The sequence below is a fragment of the Nuphar pumila genome, chromosome 6 (genome assembly GCF_984573655.1).
Source record: "Nuphar pumila chromosome 6, dmNupPumi1.hap1.1, whole genome shotgun sequence".
Classification (NCBI taxonomy): domain Eukaryota; kingdom Viridiplantae; phylum Streptophyta; class Magnoliopsida; order Nymphaeales; family Nymphaeaceae; genus Nuphar; species Nuphar pumila.
Window position 1 is genome coordinate 129,842,153 of NC_143254.1, and position 16,067 is coordinate 129,858,219.

At 38.1% G+C, this 16,067-nt stretch overlaps 1 protein-coding gene across 1 annotated transcript; it reads left to right on the forward strand.

Moving 5' to 3' along the window:
• The first annotated feature begins 5,628 nt into the window (after positions 1-5,628).
• Positions 5,629-15,537, forward strand: LOC149836210 (uncharacterized). Its single transcript, XM_090009724.1, has 6 exons — positions 5,629-5,842; positions 10,430-10,511; positions 10,588-10,717; positions 10,797-10,926; positions 11,011-11,136; positions 15,469-15,537. The coding sequence occupies exons 2-6, from the start codon at positions 10,433-10,435 to the stop codon at positions 15,535-15,537; spliced, it is 534 nt and encodes a 177-aa protein (XP_089865850.1). The 5' UTR covers positions 5,629-5,842; positions 10,430-10,432.
• Positions 15,538-16,067: the final 530 nt, after the last annotated feature.

A 16,067-nucleotide genomic window follows, 5' to 3' on the forward strand; every position in this document is an offset into this window, starting at 1 on the left:
TCCATTCTGTGATAACTTTCTGTGCTTGTGGGTGCAGATTTCTAATGGAAGGGTAATGTACCTTTATAACTGAGCTGTGACAGAGACTAACTGCAACTGGGCATATAGATTATGTACGAACTAGTGTTAACGTGTCTGTTGGAACTTTAGAAGATAAACTAATGATTACTGGTTGACATACCGTTGCTGACATCTATTGCAACTGCTGTCATCAACTCTTGGGGTGGAAATACGTAAAGTCTTTTACCGTTTCAAGTGGTATAGTTTAGTTTCATTAGTTGGTGCATGCATGACAATGGTTCTTGTTTCAGGAGAAAGCGTACTCGAAGGGACAAATGCACAAGGAAAGTTTATACTTGAACGGTGAGTCTTTTGAGATTTAACAGTTTTTATTAAGGACCAGACAGTTTATTTTGTTGACGTGCTTTGTCCCAATGTGATTTTTATAGTTGCAAGATTGTACATGGAGATGGATCAGAGTCCCCAGAGCACTCAGATGAAGCATAATTAATTCCAATTAGTAAGACTGGATCAAATCACAATGTAAATTCACTGTCTGTCATTAAACTGAAAGTTGATTTAACATGATCAGACCGCAAATTATAACTGGGAATGGAAACCCACTCTTTCTAGCAAGAATCTGGCCAGCTTCTAAAAAAACTTTCCTACCGGTTTGGTTCTTCATGTTATCTTTTCTGACATGTTTTGCTTCTAAAGAACACAAAAAAATGCAGCAAATGTAATACTTTTCCACATGGCCTGAGATTCCGTGTGTCATCCTGCTTAATGTCCGTGTGTCACCATTGCCAGGATTGCATATCAAGAGCAATAATAAAGTAGTTGGAAGGTCATTCCCCAGGGCTGGGGCTGGATCCACTATGATAGTTTTACTAGCACGGGAAGCCATTTTTCTTTTCCTAGATTAAAATTATTTCTTTGGGATATTTATGAGATCAATGTGAATATGCAGCCTTCTAATATTGGGAACATGTTTATCATGTTAGAGGAATTGCTTTTCTTCTTAAATTTATTTCTCTAAAACCTGTCTAGTGGGTATCTTGTGGCCTTAATGTCCACTTTATTGCTAGTATATGTGTCATTTAGCCATGTTAGTGCAAGAAGCTTTGATTCAACAAGTCAATGCTCTTGGATAATTTTTCTTCATCCTTACTTTCCCATCTATAAGTCAATATATCAATTAGATAGCAAATGCATATTGAAGATTGAAATGCTTATGTGCATTGCATATAGTTTATTTCAATATATTTTGTTTATCAATACTAGCATTTCGGTTCTCTCGTAGGATGATCAGCCTAGAGGAGTTGATGAAGGCATAGATGGAGGGGCAGATCGAGACTATGAGGAGGAGGATGCTCCTAATCTTGGCGAGGAGTAGCTTGATCATGTGTTAAATTTGTTTCACATGTTTGAAACGAAACCTTTTGCATATATTCTTTGTTAAAATTGTTTCACTTATAACTTGTTTGGTTAAATTTGTTTTGCTTATTTTGTATACATTTTTTTATGTGTTCTTTGTCTATACACAAATTATAAAATTTTTACAACGAGAAATTTTTTTCTCGATTTTATATTTCAAACAATTTTTTTTTTAATTTTGCGACAGATTAGCGACAAATATATATCCGTCGCTAAAATTCAATAAAAATTCAGGCACAAAATAGTGACGCAATTTAGTGATGAATATTATCCGTCGATAAATTTTAGCGACGGATTTATATTTGTCGCAAAAAAATCAAACGTTATTTAACAATGAATTGTGGCATTCGCTAATCCCTCACAATTCAGCGACAGAAATAGCGACGGATCTTTTCTGTCGCTAATTAACGATCAGAGAATTGTGACGGACGCTATCCATCGCTAACAATTTTAGCGGCGGACTAACGATGGATAACGTCCGTCGCTAATCAACATAATTCTTGTAGTGTCATAAACTTTATTTAAAATAAGCTAAGTAGAATATATTTATATATAGATTTACGTATGGCAAAAGGGTAAAATACACATAGTTCCCCACCCTAGAGAGGACTAGGGAGACATCCTACTAGAGGCTGGGAGAGTCCTAGTTGATCAAACCTAAAGTAGAAAAATGTCTGTAACAATCCACCCCTATCAAACTCATCTCTTTCTTAAGGCGTGAACTTTAGAAACTAAGCTACGAATTATCATCTTCCTTATATCCAAGATCAAACACCAAAATAAGATATTCATCCTTCACTATGAATCAACCATCTAAGCGGCAACTCAGATGGTGCTTAAGTAATTGTCTGTCAATTGTGTCAAAGACTGCCTTGAACATATAGCGTGCATAAGATTCTTGTAGCTTCACCAGCGACTTGCTTCAGTGATGACCCGCAACTACAATAAGTTGAGAATTGGTGACAAGGGACGCATGAGTACAGAGCATAGTGGCAATGCAAGGATGTGCATGCCACTACGCATTGCTACAATGCAGAAGTGCATGAGCGCAAGATGCTATGACAATGCAGGGGCATGTTGGCTGTGTAGTTGCTCTATGAAGACACTGAAACACGATCGCCTCCACCTGCTTGCAAGTGGTGGTGCATGAGAACAATAATAGGGTAGGGTTGTGCAAGTCGAATGTCGAATGGGTAATGCCCTTCATTAACTGATCTTGATGCTTGATAGATGCAACAATCAACAAGGTCAAATCAACACTCATTTTTTCCACAACTAAATCAAGTGCTTGTTGTGTTTCAGTGCATCAGCACCAAGCATTGGGGGTTGTGCTTTAGTTGTGCCTTCTTCCATACCATTGTTACACAAATCTCCATCGGACGTGACTGTCCTCGCCATGACTGACTTTTTAAGGCGGCTTAGGCATAGAATCACTTGTAGCAACTTTTTAAAGCGGCTTAGGCATTTCGTCGAACATTGGGCAAGTGACATTTTTTAGACCGTGCATAAAATCTTCACCCAATTTTAGGTGTGCACAATACTCCACTTGATTTTTAAGGTCGTAAAACTTCAAAATCCGCTCTGGTGCACTCGGCGGGCATTTCTCGCACACGTCATTGAACACCTTGTGGGCAGTCAATTTCAGTTCAATCCCTACAATATTCAACAGAGATTTGGAATTCACAAGCTTGCATTCAATAATGTCTATCTTCATGTGCCTTGGTGTCATCTCAACAAACTCTTTCTTGAATAGTTTTTTACACTCTTTTATGTAATCAATGAGTTCGAGTAATTTGGCATCGATGCTCAGAGGTCTAGTTTGAATATTTTTTATTTTGTTGGCTTCGTATGACCATCCTTTGTGGGATTTTGGGTCCTAACAATGGTATCAAAGCATCATTCTCGAAAGCCATGCCATCCAGTCGATTGTCTTGGAAAATGCAGTAAGATCCCATGGCCTTTATGATTTTTGTTTAGGTTTGATTCAACACTCATATTCATTTTTTGAAACATATTCTACTCAATTGCATCAGATTTTTATTGTAAGTGGAGTTAGATTAGACTCAATGTTGATCTACCCTGAATTCAAAGCATTCATATTGATTCACGTCCTCCTAGACATTTTTTTTGTCACCAAGAGCTAGAGGATAGTTATGGTGGCTTGGTAGTCATGTGACTGATTTTTTTTCTTAGGTCTGCATTCTAGTTTTATTTTCTAAAACCTCATTTTGGCCCTTTTATGGTTCCAAAAAATCTCAAAAAATTACCGTAGTTAGCTCTGTCTGTCCTAAACCAAACTCAATTTACAGATCAAAAAAATCAAATCATGATATGTAGATACACTACAAGAAAATTGTTAATTAGCGACGGAAATTAGCGACGGATTTTTCCCGTCGCTACTTAGCGACAGATTAGCTAGAGATAGAATCTGACGCTAATTCGCGACGGATTAGCGAGGAAACGACTTTTATCGCTAATCTGTCGCTACTTAGCGACGGATTAGCGACTGCATGTTTTTGTCGCTACTTTTTATTACAAGAACACCATTTTAGCGACGGATTTAGAGAGGGAACTCTGTCGTCGCTAATTCGTCGCTAATTAGCGACGGAGTAGCGACAGAATATATTCCGTCGCTTTTTTGGTATTTTGGTTTCGCGACGGCTTAGCGACGGAATTTTTCCGTCGCTAAGCCGTCGCTAAATGTCGCGTAAATCCCTAATCCCATCCCTCTTTCTCTTTTCCCTGTTTCGCTGTATTGCTCCCTCCCGCCGCCCGTCGGCTCTCGCCACCGTCCGGCCGCCGCCGCTCGCCAGCCGCCGCTCCCCGCCCACCGCTCGCCAGCCGGCGCTCGCCACCTGCCGCTCCCCGTCAACCTTCCGCCACCGTCCGGCGACGCGCAGGTAATATTCTTCTTCTTCTTCTTATTCTTCTTATTCTTCTTCTTCTTCTTCTTCTTCTTCTTCTTCTTCTTCTAAACGCAGGGGGTACGCCCCTTCCCTGCCGGAAACGCAGGGGGTTTAACCCCCTGCCGTGCTTTCTGGCAGGGGGGGTCGACCCCCTGCGTTTCCGACAGGGGGGGTCGACCCCCTGCCGGAAAGGCATGGGGGGTCGACCCCCTGCCGGAAACGCAGGGGGTCGACCCCCCTGCCGTAAAGGCACGGCAGGGGGTCAACCCCCCATGCCGGAACTGCCTTTCCGGCAGGGGGTTTAACCCCCTTCCCTGCCGGAAAGGCAGGGGGTTTAACCCCCTGCCGTGCTTTCCGGCAGGGGGGGGTCGACCCCCTGCGTTATGCTGCCTAAGTGACTTGTCAAAAAAAAAATCTGTTTTTGAATGCCTATGCTGCCTATATGAATCGTTTGAAAAATAAAATCTGTAGTAGGAATAACATGCTGCCGATGTGTATTGCTTTTGAAAAAAACAATCTGTTATGAGATATATTATGTTGTCTATGTGAATTGGTTTAAAAAAAATCTGTTTTTTAATGCATATGCTGCCTATGTAAATCAGTTTGAAAAAAAAAATCTTTAGTAGGAATACTATGTTCCCTATGTGTTTGTTTGAAGAAAAAAAAATTGTTATGAGATACCTACGTTGCCTATGTGATCTGTTTTGAAAAGAATTTTTGTTATGGATACCTATGCTGCCCATGTGATCTCTTTTTAAAAAAAAAAAAAGTTATTATGTGATCCCTATGTTGTCCATGTGATTAGCTTGAAAAAAATTTGTAATATGTGTATATAAGATGTCCATATGGTTTTAGGTGTAGTTTGCATATATGTTGTCCATATGGATTTTAAGTTGAAATTTTTTTTGTAATGTATATATACAAGTTGTCCATGTTGTTCAATTTGTTAGTTTGTTAATGTCTACTGGTAGTTAGTTTTACTTCAATTTGTTTTCTTGAAATCTGGTTAGTTAGAGTATTTCAATCTATTAGTCTTTTATAATTATATTTTTCTTAGATAGATTGGTATTTAATGTTCTCACAATCAGTTAGTTAGATTAGAGCTATTTGAATTCTTTATGATAGTGGTGGTTAAACGGAGTTCACATCTTTTCTAGTAAACTAATTGATTGATTTACTATTCCTTTGCTAAGTAGTTCAGATTAGAAATTGTCTATGACTTTATGTTAGTCGACTGGTTCAACATATTATAGCTGGTTTGTTAAATTAGCATCTTCTAGTTAGATTTGGCTTAACATATATACTATTTTTCTTTTCTCTTCTTTCAATTAGTTAGAGTTGTTTTAATTTGTTTTAATTTTTTTAGTTAGTGTTTCATCTTGTTTCATGATTAGTTAGTTTGTTACTTAATTTGTTTTGTTTTTGTGCAGATTTTTCAACGGAACCAACTCGTGCTCGGCCACCTGTGGTAAGTAAATGACAAAAACAATGCAAATCGGGTAAATACCCGTGGTGAGTAAGTGATGCAAACGTATCACATGTTATTTAATTTATTGAATGCAGCACTTTATTGTTCACACACTCACTTAGTTGTTGATATCTAGGACTGCTTTGTTGGAGTTCGGAGATCATGCTGAGCATGATTTTAATGTAGAAATATGGAAGTGTTCTTATTTTTGGAGTACGGAGTCCATGCTAAGCATAGTAGTAGTTAGTGAGATATTGAAGTGTGTTTGCTGCAGGTACATGTTTGCCATTTATTTGATATGAATGATTATGATGTATTGCAATGTTTGATGTAATTGTATCCATGCTTGCATGTAGTTACTTTCAATTTGATTTTGACTTCCATGTGAAATTTTATAATAAAAGCATGCTTCAAATGATTGTATCATGTCATTAATAGTTTGCACATGAAAATATTAAGTTATCAATGCATGCATCAAAATTCTTGTTATTGTTTGACATAGTATATTGCATGATAAATTTGATATTTTCTTCATCGTAGCATTCTGATTGTTTTTTTCTTAATTCGTTAGGATACTATTCGTAACATCATACGACAGAATGACTGCAAACCGTGAATGGATGTACCGTAGGATAGTGGATAATGAGTTATCGCATGAATATATGGATGGTGTCGATAGTTTTATTGAATTTGCAACGGCGAGTGTCAGTACGGTAGATCCCACAGGTCGGATTAGGTGTCCCTGCAAGATTTGTAAGAATAATCGATTTGTAGAACCTCATGGCGTTAGACATCACCTATACAGGAAGGGTTTTGTGAGTGATTATCAGAACTGGATGTTTTATGAAGAAGAATTTAGAAACGATTTTGATGCACGGGTGAATGTGGTGCACGATAATCCATATACGAATTTGATATTTGATGCTGCAGGAACAGAACTGGGTTCTGCTATGAGTTCTAGTGATGTAAGAACTGCCGTAGATGAAGAATCACCAAACGATGCAGCTAGTAGATTTTATGATTTACTTAAAGATGCTGATGAGCCACTTTGGAACGGTTGTGAGAGTCACACTATCTTGTCTGCAGTTCTTCAACTAATGAATTTGAAGTCCGAGTATAATTTGAGTCAATCATGTTTTGACCGTTTGTGCATGATTGTGAAGAGTATGTTGCCTAAAGATGAGAAATTGCCACAAAATTTCTATCGTGCGAAAGTTATGGTCAACGCTCTAGGTATGGGTTACAAAAAGATTGATGCTTGTCCAAATCACTGCATGTTGTATTTCAAGGAGCAGGAAAATGACATATCATGCCCGTCATGTGGGCATCCTCGGTTCAAGCCAAAGAGAAGAGGCAATGGTAGCACGAGATCAAAGGAAGTTTCATACAAGTCGCTCCGCTACTTTCCTATCACTCCTAGATTGCAGCGATTGTATATGTCTTCAAAGACAGCTAAACACATGAGATGGCATGCAAATAAAGTTCGACACGATGAAAACAAGATCACGCATCCTGTTGACGCTGAAGCTTGGAAGCACTTTGATCGTACTCATCAGAACTTTGCAATGGAAGTACGAAATGTTAGACTCGGTCTATGTACAGATGGATTTAATCCATTTGGGGGTAGATCAACTCCATACTCATGCTGGCCAGTATTTGTAACTCCATACAACCTTCCACCAAGCTTGTGTATGAAACGTCCGAATCTTTTCTTGTCTCTGTTGATCCCTGGTCCAACCTCACCTGGCCAAAATCTTGATGTATATCTAAGGCCATTGATTGATGAATTAAAAGTACTGTGGGATGACGGTGTTACCACGTATGATGCCCACAAAAAATAAATTTCAACATGAAGGCCGTTGTTCTATGGACAATCAGCGACTTCCCTGCATATGGTATGTTATCTGGTTAGAGCACACATGGGAGGTTGGTTTGTCCGTACTGCATGGAGGATTCCAAAGCTTTTAGATTGAGGCATGGAAGGAAGCATTGCTGGTTTGATTGCCATCGTCGATTTCTACCCAGCGATCATCCGTTCCGACGTCAAAAGAATGCATTTACAGCAGGCACAACTGAAATGGAAGGTCCATCCTCAAGATTGTCTGGCATAGAGATTTTAAGAAGATTGCGATACTTTCCAGATGTATTAACAGATGCCCGCAGTCCTACACCCTTCCGTGGATTTGGGAAGGAACACAATTGGACGAAAAAATCTATTTTTTGGGAACTACCGTATTGGCCGACCCTATTGATACGACATAATTTGGATGTGATGCATGTAGAGAAAAATGTGTTTGATAATGTGTTCAATACAGTAATGAATATTAAAGGAAAAACGAAGGATAATCCGAAGGCCCGTATGGATTTAAAATTAATATGTAAAAGACCAGAATTGGAACTCAAAGAGTATAATGGCAAAGTACTGAAACCAAAGGCGAAGTACGTGCTCGGACCTGATCAAATAAAACATGTATGTCAATGGTTGAGACAACTGAGATTTCCAGATGGATATGTCTCTAACATTGCTCGGGCTGTGAAGATTGACGATGGACAGTTATATGGGTTGAAGAGCCATGATTGTCATATCTTTATGCAACGATTGATACCCCTAGCATTCCATGATATGTTAGACAAACCTATATGGGGGGTATTGTCTGAGTTGAGCGGATTTTTCAGAACATTGTGCGCATCGGAAGTCATTGTATCAGATGTAAAGAATCTCGAGGACTTTGTCATCACCACTGTTTGTCTGTTAGAAAAGATATTTACGCCAGCATTTTTCGATGTTATGGAACATTTGATTATACATTTGCCATATGAACTAAGGGTTGGTGGCCCTGTGCAATATCGATGGATGTACCCATTTGAAAGGTATATGTTTTTTTATATGTCTCTTTAATGACAGATATTTAAAATTTGAAATGTATATTCTTGTCAGATGCATGTTCGACCTAAAAAAAAAGGTTCGTAATAAAGCAAGAGTAGAAGGCTCTATTTGTGAGGCGTACACTTTAGAAGAGATTTCAAATTTCTCATCTATGTACTTCGAACCTCATATTTCAACACGTTACACATGCCCGCCCCGTAACGATGATGGAGAACAAGTAACTGTAGCTGACAAGCTGTCGATATTTCAACCACTTGGGCATGCATTTGGTAGTTGTCGATCAAGGCTATTGACAGATCGAGAGCAAGATGCAGCACACATCTATATTCTTTTTAATTGCTCAGCGATCGACCCATACATCGAGTAAGTATATGTATATGCAACTCAATTATAAATCCTTTTATGTTCTATATGTGGATACATGACTCGGTAATATAAGTATTTGTGGTTTGCAGACGATTTGATCTAGAGTTGCGAAACGAAGTTTCATATCTCACTGATGCAGAAGTACAAAAAGAACGTGAAACTAAGTTTGTGGAGTGGTTGAAACAGTTGGTAAAGAAGCTAACATAAATTTTGTACTTATAAACAACACTAAGTTACTTAATTGATCGTGATCACAATCATTGTTTATGTTTGTGCGTAGGTTCGCAATGGTGATGTTAAAGATCAAGGAATATGTGACTTAGAAAATGGTCCGACCAAAGTTGTGCAATGCTACAACAAGTATATCGTAAATGGTTATCGATTCCATACAAAAGACTACGGTATAAACAAATCAATGATAAATAGTGGCGTGTGTGTCAAGGGTAGCAGATACGGTGAAAATGAACATGATTACTACGGTGTTATAGAGGAAATAATGGAGTTGACTTACTTAGGCATGAATAACAGGGTTACGGTATTCAAGTGTCATTGGTTTGATCCAACTGCAACAAGACTCGACAAAGCTTCGGGCATTGTGGAGGTGAATCATAAATCCAGGTTTGGAACATATGAACCATTCATATTAGCCTCGCAAGCTCAACAAGTTTATTATACTTCATATCCGAGTATAAAAAAGTCAGATAGAAATGAATGGTGGGCAGTTTGCAAGGTGAAATCCAAACTATACCCCGAGTATGATCAGTTACAGGAAGATGAGTTAGCTGAAGACAGTGATTACTATCAATCAGATGATGTCTGTGACTTCGCTTATGGTCACGATGTTGCGCATGATATGCATGTCATATCTCCATTGGCTGATGAAACATTCATAGAGGAATGTGATCCAAATGATGTACCAAGTGGATGGGCAAACAATGAAGAAGAAGAAGAAGAAGAAGAAAGTCAAACTAGTGACGAGGAAGAATTCTCAAGCTAGTGAGCAAAATCTTATACTACAAACCTCTATTTAAATGCATTGTAATACTTGATGTGAGTTGTATTGCAATACTTGGTGTGAATGATTAAAAATTTTATTTCAATGTATTGTAATACTTGATACGAATGATTCGAATGCATTGTAATACTTGATGTGAATGATTTCAATTATATGAATGTATTATAATTTATGCAATTAACGAATGATTTGAATTAGTGCAATACTTGATGTCAATGATTTGAATTATTTGAATGCATTGCAATGCTTGATGTGAATGCATTGCAATGCTTGATGTGAATGACTTGAATGCATTGTAATACTTGATGTGAATTATTTGAATGTATTGTATGACATATGTTATTTGTTAGAATATGGTTCGTGGAGGTTATAGTGGTCGCTCATCCAGTAGTAGCCAGGCTCAACCTTCATCTTCACAGGCTCCTGTGATAGGTATATCATATAACTAATTAGATGCTTGATTAGTTCAAATGCACATTCTGAGAATTTCTAATGTATTTTTTTACAGATGATGTTGCGCCTGTACACGACCCACCTACACCAGTTGATCGCACAAGTCAACAGCCAACACAGGAAACAGGGTCTTCTCAGGCTGGCACAAGAAGACTCATTCGAATAGTGTATATCGATAATCGACCGTAAGTATTTTGTTTTCAATTATTGCATATCTTTTAAATATTTTATATTGATATTTACTGTGTAACAATTCATGTGCAGCACGAGGTTTGAGCCACAAGAAGTAGTACGGGAGATTAGGAATTCACTTCTTCAACATCTACCAGGACCAGTTGCTCAATGGAAAGAGTACCCAAAGGAGGTGTTAGACAGATTGTGGTCCTCATTCATGGTATACAGTTGTTTCTCATAGTTAATGTGTTTCATATTTAATTTATTTAAGCAATGTCTACTAACTTTCTGAAAATATTTATAGGCTTCGAATCGCTTTGCAACTACGGTGGAAGAAAATGATGCAAGGAAGGTGTGGCAGAAGGTGGCTGCCAATCGATTTGCAGACATGCTGCACACTATGAAGACTGCAGCAAAAAAAGCATTTGGCGTAGTAGATGATCCATTATTGTGGAAGGGCCATGGTCCTATTACTATCAGGAGAGATTACTGGGATGAAATGTGCGATATGTGTGCGGGAGATGCATTTAAAAATCGCTCTGCGAAGGCTTCACAAAATCGATCGAAGATGCCCGAAGCCCATCTACACACAGGTGGATCTAAGACATTTGGGAGCCACCTAAAGAAAATGGTAACTCATCAATATATAATATTAATTTTATAAGTATTGTTGCAAATTTGTGTACTAAATCTTTTGTCATTTAACTTCGCAGGAAGCAGAAAAAGGAGGCAGTGTACCATATAAGGATGTGTTTGTAGAAACACATAAACGGAAGACCACGGGAGTCTTCGTATCAGAGAAGGCGAGAACGACAACGGTATGTATTAATTCTATTAATAATCATTGCAATATATATGTAAGTTATCATAATGTTATCATTAATTATTAATGAATACTTTAAACATTATTTTGTAGGAGGCATATGAGCAACAGATGGTAGAGCGATATGGCGAAGACGCTACTCAGCATCCATCATTTGATCCTACAGCATAGGGGACTGCAGCAGGTGAACCCAAAAAAGGTCGCGTGTTCGGGTTTGGGAGTAATATGAACACTTCACCAGTTATTGGTTCTTACAGTTACGGCTCACCGACTTCTTGCGCCGACATAAGCTCCAAGTAGCCGACTATTCTTTCCGGTGATGATGTACGCGAGATCATTAATGAATCACTGAATAACTACTTCCAATACACTGTCGCCCCCTTTCTCCGAAATGAGATCAAGGCCGCTGTTCAGGATACGGGATCTTCGATTCCAGGTCCCTCTCAGGTATAATCACATATATAGTTTTTTTGACTGTCTTAAAGCACATCTGAGCATGGTAGAATCACATATAGAGTTTTTCTAGATGCCTTAGAACACATATGAACATGCTATAATCACATATTCAATTTTTTTACTGCCTTAGCACACATATGAGCATGATAGAATCACATATAAAGTTGTTTTGCCTGCCTTAGAGCACATATGAGCATGCTATATTCACATATTCAATTTTTTTACTGCCTTAGCACACATACGAGCATGATCGAATCACATATATAGTTTTTTGCATGCCTTAAAGCACATCTGAGCATGGTAGAATCACATATAGAGTTTTTTTATATGCCTTAGAACACATATGAACATGCTATAATCACATATTCAATTTTTTGACTGCCTTAGCACACATATGAGCATGATAGAATCACATATATATATATATATATTTAACTTTTTGTCTGTCTTAGAGCACATATGAGCATGATAGAATCACATATAAAGTTTTTTTGATTGCATTAGAACACATAAGCATGCTATAATCACATATTTAGTTTTTTTACTGCCTAAGAACACATATGAGCATATTATAATCACATATTCTGTTTTTTGACTGCCTTAGCACACATATGAGCATGCTATAATAACATATAGAGTTTTTTAACTGCCTTAGAACACATATGAACATGTTATATATCATTTATGATAGAATCACATATAAAAATTTTGGCTTTGCCTGCCTTAGAGCACATATGAGCATGCTATATTCACATATTCAATTTTTTTACTGCCTTAGCACACATACGAGCATGATCGAATCACATATATAGTTTTTTGCCTGCCTTAAAGCACATCTGAGCATGGTAGAATCACATATAGAGTTTTTTTATATGCCTTAGAACACATATGAACATGCTATAATCACATATTCAATTTTTTGACTGCCTTAGCACACATATGAGCATGATAGAATCACATATAGAGTTTTTTTATTGCCTTAGATCACACATGAGCACATGATAGAATCACATATAGTGTGTAATTTATTTCATTATATTTTGTTTATCAATACTGACTGTTCTTTTTTTGTGTAGGCTGCTAGCGATAATCAGGGTAGTGGAGCTGAAGGGACAGATAAAGACAATGAACAAGAAGACGCACAAAATCTTGGCGATGATTAGAGGACTGTGTTGAAGAAGTTCTATTTTTTTTATTTTTCGTAATTGTAATTGTTGAATTGTAAATAATTAAACTTCTTAGTTTTAAGGTGGAACGATTAATTATTATAGATACTTGTTATATGAATTTTTTTGTGTGGTTTGTTTTTTATTTACAGGAAATATAAATTGTACAGTTCTCGGTAATTAATTTTTAAATAAAATTTTTTTGATTTTTTTTCATTTTTGCGACGGATTAGCGACGGATGATTCCGTCGCTATTCATATTAATCTAGCGACGGCTTAGCGACGGAATTAAATTCGTCGCTATTCATATTAATCTAGCGACGGCTTAGCGACGGAATTAAATTCGTCGCCAAGCCGTGGTCGCCGTTTAGTACCGACGGATTGGCGACGGAATATAGCGCTCGTTATTCTGTCGCAATTAGCGACGGACTTGGCGACGGAATTATTCCGTTGCCAGTTAGCGTCGAAATATTCGCGACGTAAGCATACTGTCGCCGCGTTGTCGCTAATCCGTCGCTAACATGGTTAGCAACGGATTAGCGACGGAATGTGGTCGTCGCTAATCTACTGCTTTGTTGTAGTGATATTGTCATTTTACTGAAACATGCCAAATCTAGAGACTAGATCCTGATGACCTAACATTTTTAAACTTCAAAAAAATCTCTAGGCCTGATCGTAGATTTATAAATCCTAAAATTTTGATACTAGGAATGTACAGCTATTAGTTTTCAAACTCAATTTACATATCCCAAAAAATCGTCTGAATTGCTGAGATCTGGTCCGATATTTGGAACATGTCAGACCCAAGAAAACCGAACTGAACCTATAACGCCTTAACCTATCCCAGAAATAAATTAGTTTTGACCTTTTAAAAACCTTCACAAAATCTCCTAAAAACATTTTTATATACCTAATAGCCCAAACCAGACGACCAAACCTAGATTCAACCTTAAACCTTACCCTACCCCTTTGCACCATCCGAACCTCCCGCACTGTTGTAGCATGGCATTGTAGTGACAACCAATTTATGAGCAATTTTGCAGCACAGTTTATTGCATTGGATTCAAAATTTGACCCTCAACGTCAAATTTAACACGTTACGAAATGAGGTATGACTCTGAGGAGAAGTGCACACTACGAGCAAGAGGGGCATGGAATATTGAGAGAGAGTCATCTCTCCTAGTCGACTACGTAGAGAAGTGTCAGATAGATGGGGTTGACGGCAAGGGAGGGAGAAAAAACTTCCCCTCAGAGTCGATGATGATCGTGGAAAGGCGAGAAAGAAATACATTTCCTTAGAGAACAATTAAGAACAAGAACTAAAATGAAGAATTAAAAAAAAAATTATAAACTTTATTAAAAATAAGCTAAGCAAGATATAGGTTTGCATAGGGTAAAAAAGTAAACATATATACCGTTCCTACCCTACAGAAGACTCTAGAGGGCATTTTGGGAGTCTTCGGAGAAATGAGAACTTCCTCTGCACAGTCCCATGCACATGGGCATGACTTGTTGGGTGCGTTCTGACTGTGGCGGATCTGAAACAGGAAAGAGTGTATCAATCTATTTCCAATACATATTATTACATCAATTAAATCTAAGATGAGAAATGTTTACATTTATTTTTTTCTAATTATTTGGGGATCTAAAGTCTTATATTAATTAGGAGTTTGATTTAACAAGAGAAGGAAGGAATGTAAGCAACTAATGAGGTTGTTGTGAGGGAGTTAGGTAAAGGATCCTCTCAAACCCTGTTGAATTATAGTTGTGTACGCAGCTTTCAGAGGTGGCCCACGTAAGGCAAGGTGGTTGTGAGGCCTCACCCGTGGTTTTCTTAGCTTCACGTCGTCATAAAAAGCAGAGAGAAGGAAAGAAAAAAAAATACAAATGAAATTAAGGAAAAAGATTTTCCTCTTTTGAACAGATATCTAGGGTAGTATTGTAAAATAAATTAGTTCTACAGTGACAACGTGAATAATTTCTGGGGAATAAAATGATGCCGTAGACGGGTTAGCGGCTTCTTCAGGTTGGGTATTTATACATTTATTATATATATTTTATATATTATCAACCTTAAAAATACTTAAAATTATTTTAAAAAAAAAACTAACCAGCTCGAGATCAGCTCACCAAGCTTGACTCGTAATGAGCTTGGCTCGGCTCAGCTAGTGACGAGCTGACCAGCCGGGCTTGATCTGGGGTATACCCTTAACGAGTCGTGCCCATACAGCCCATGCTCCGCTTGTTCGTCACGTATGCGCATGCACAAGTGCATGACACAATGATATAATCATTCACTATTTTGACTTGTAAACAGTATGATTATATCACGTTTCATTGTCATCTGTTAACTAGGGATGACATAGAACTAGGGGCAGAGGCATGAGGGTAAGGTACCCCATCCCTTCTCAAAATTCTGTTCTCCATCATCGCTTTCATCCTCGCACGGGTTTTAATTTTTACCTATATCCCTGCCTTCATCCCTGTTTCATGTCCTCCATCTCCGGTTCAAACGAGGCGAGGTGGAGCGGGGCTCCATTTCTGCCTGATCCACTATCACCCCTAAAGGTATTTTAGTTATTTTACTAACGGGGATCAGAGACGGGGCAGGATAAAGTGTAAGTCCATCCCCGCATGGGTTTTGATTTTAACCTTCATCCCTGCCTCCATCCTCGGTCCAAATCAGATGAGGTGGGGTGGGGGCCCATTTTCCCCGGTCCACTGCCTATCCCTACTGTCAACACCTTAATTAAATAATTCTCAAAAATTTATAATGTATATTATTGTCATTCATTTTCACCAAATTGTTTTTCGTTTTTAGTAAATTAAATCCACAACGGGTCTGACTTTGAGGTGCTGGTACTAGGGGTGTCAACCGGTCGGGTTTGGTTCAGACCCAGGTGAAATCAGACTTGC

What these genes read in the sequence shown, in the direction of transcription:
- LOC149836210 (XM_090009724.1), top strand. Translation starts at nt 10,433, where the DNA reads ATGGTTCGTGGAGGTTATAGTGGTCGCTCATCCAGTAGTAGCCAGGCT. An exon ending in GTGTATATCGATAATCGACC is followed by an intron (nt 10,718 to 10,796) that starts GTAAGTATTTTG and finishes ATTCATGTGCAG; the next exon opens with CACGAGGTTTGAGCCACAAG. An exon ending in CAGCAAAAAAAGCATTTGGC is followed by an intron (nt 11,137 to 15,468) that starts GTAGTAGATGAT and finishes ACTTGTAAACAG; the next exon opens with TATGATTATATCACGTTTCA.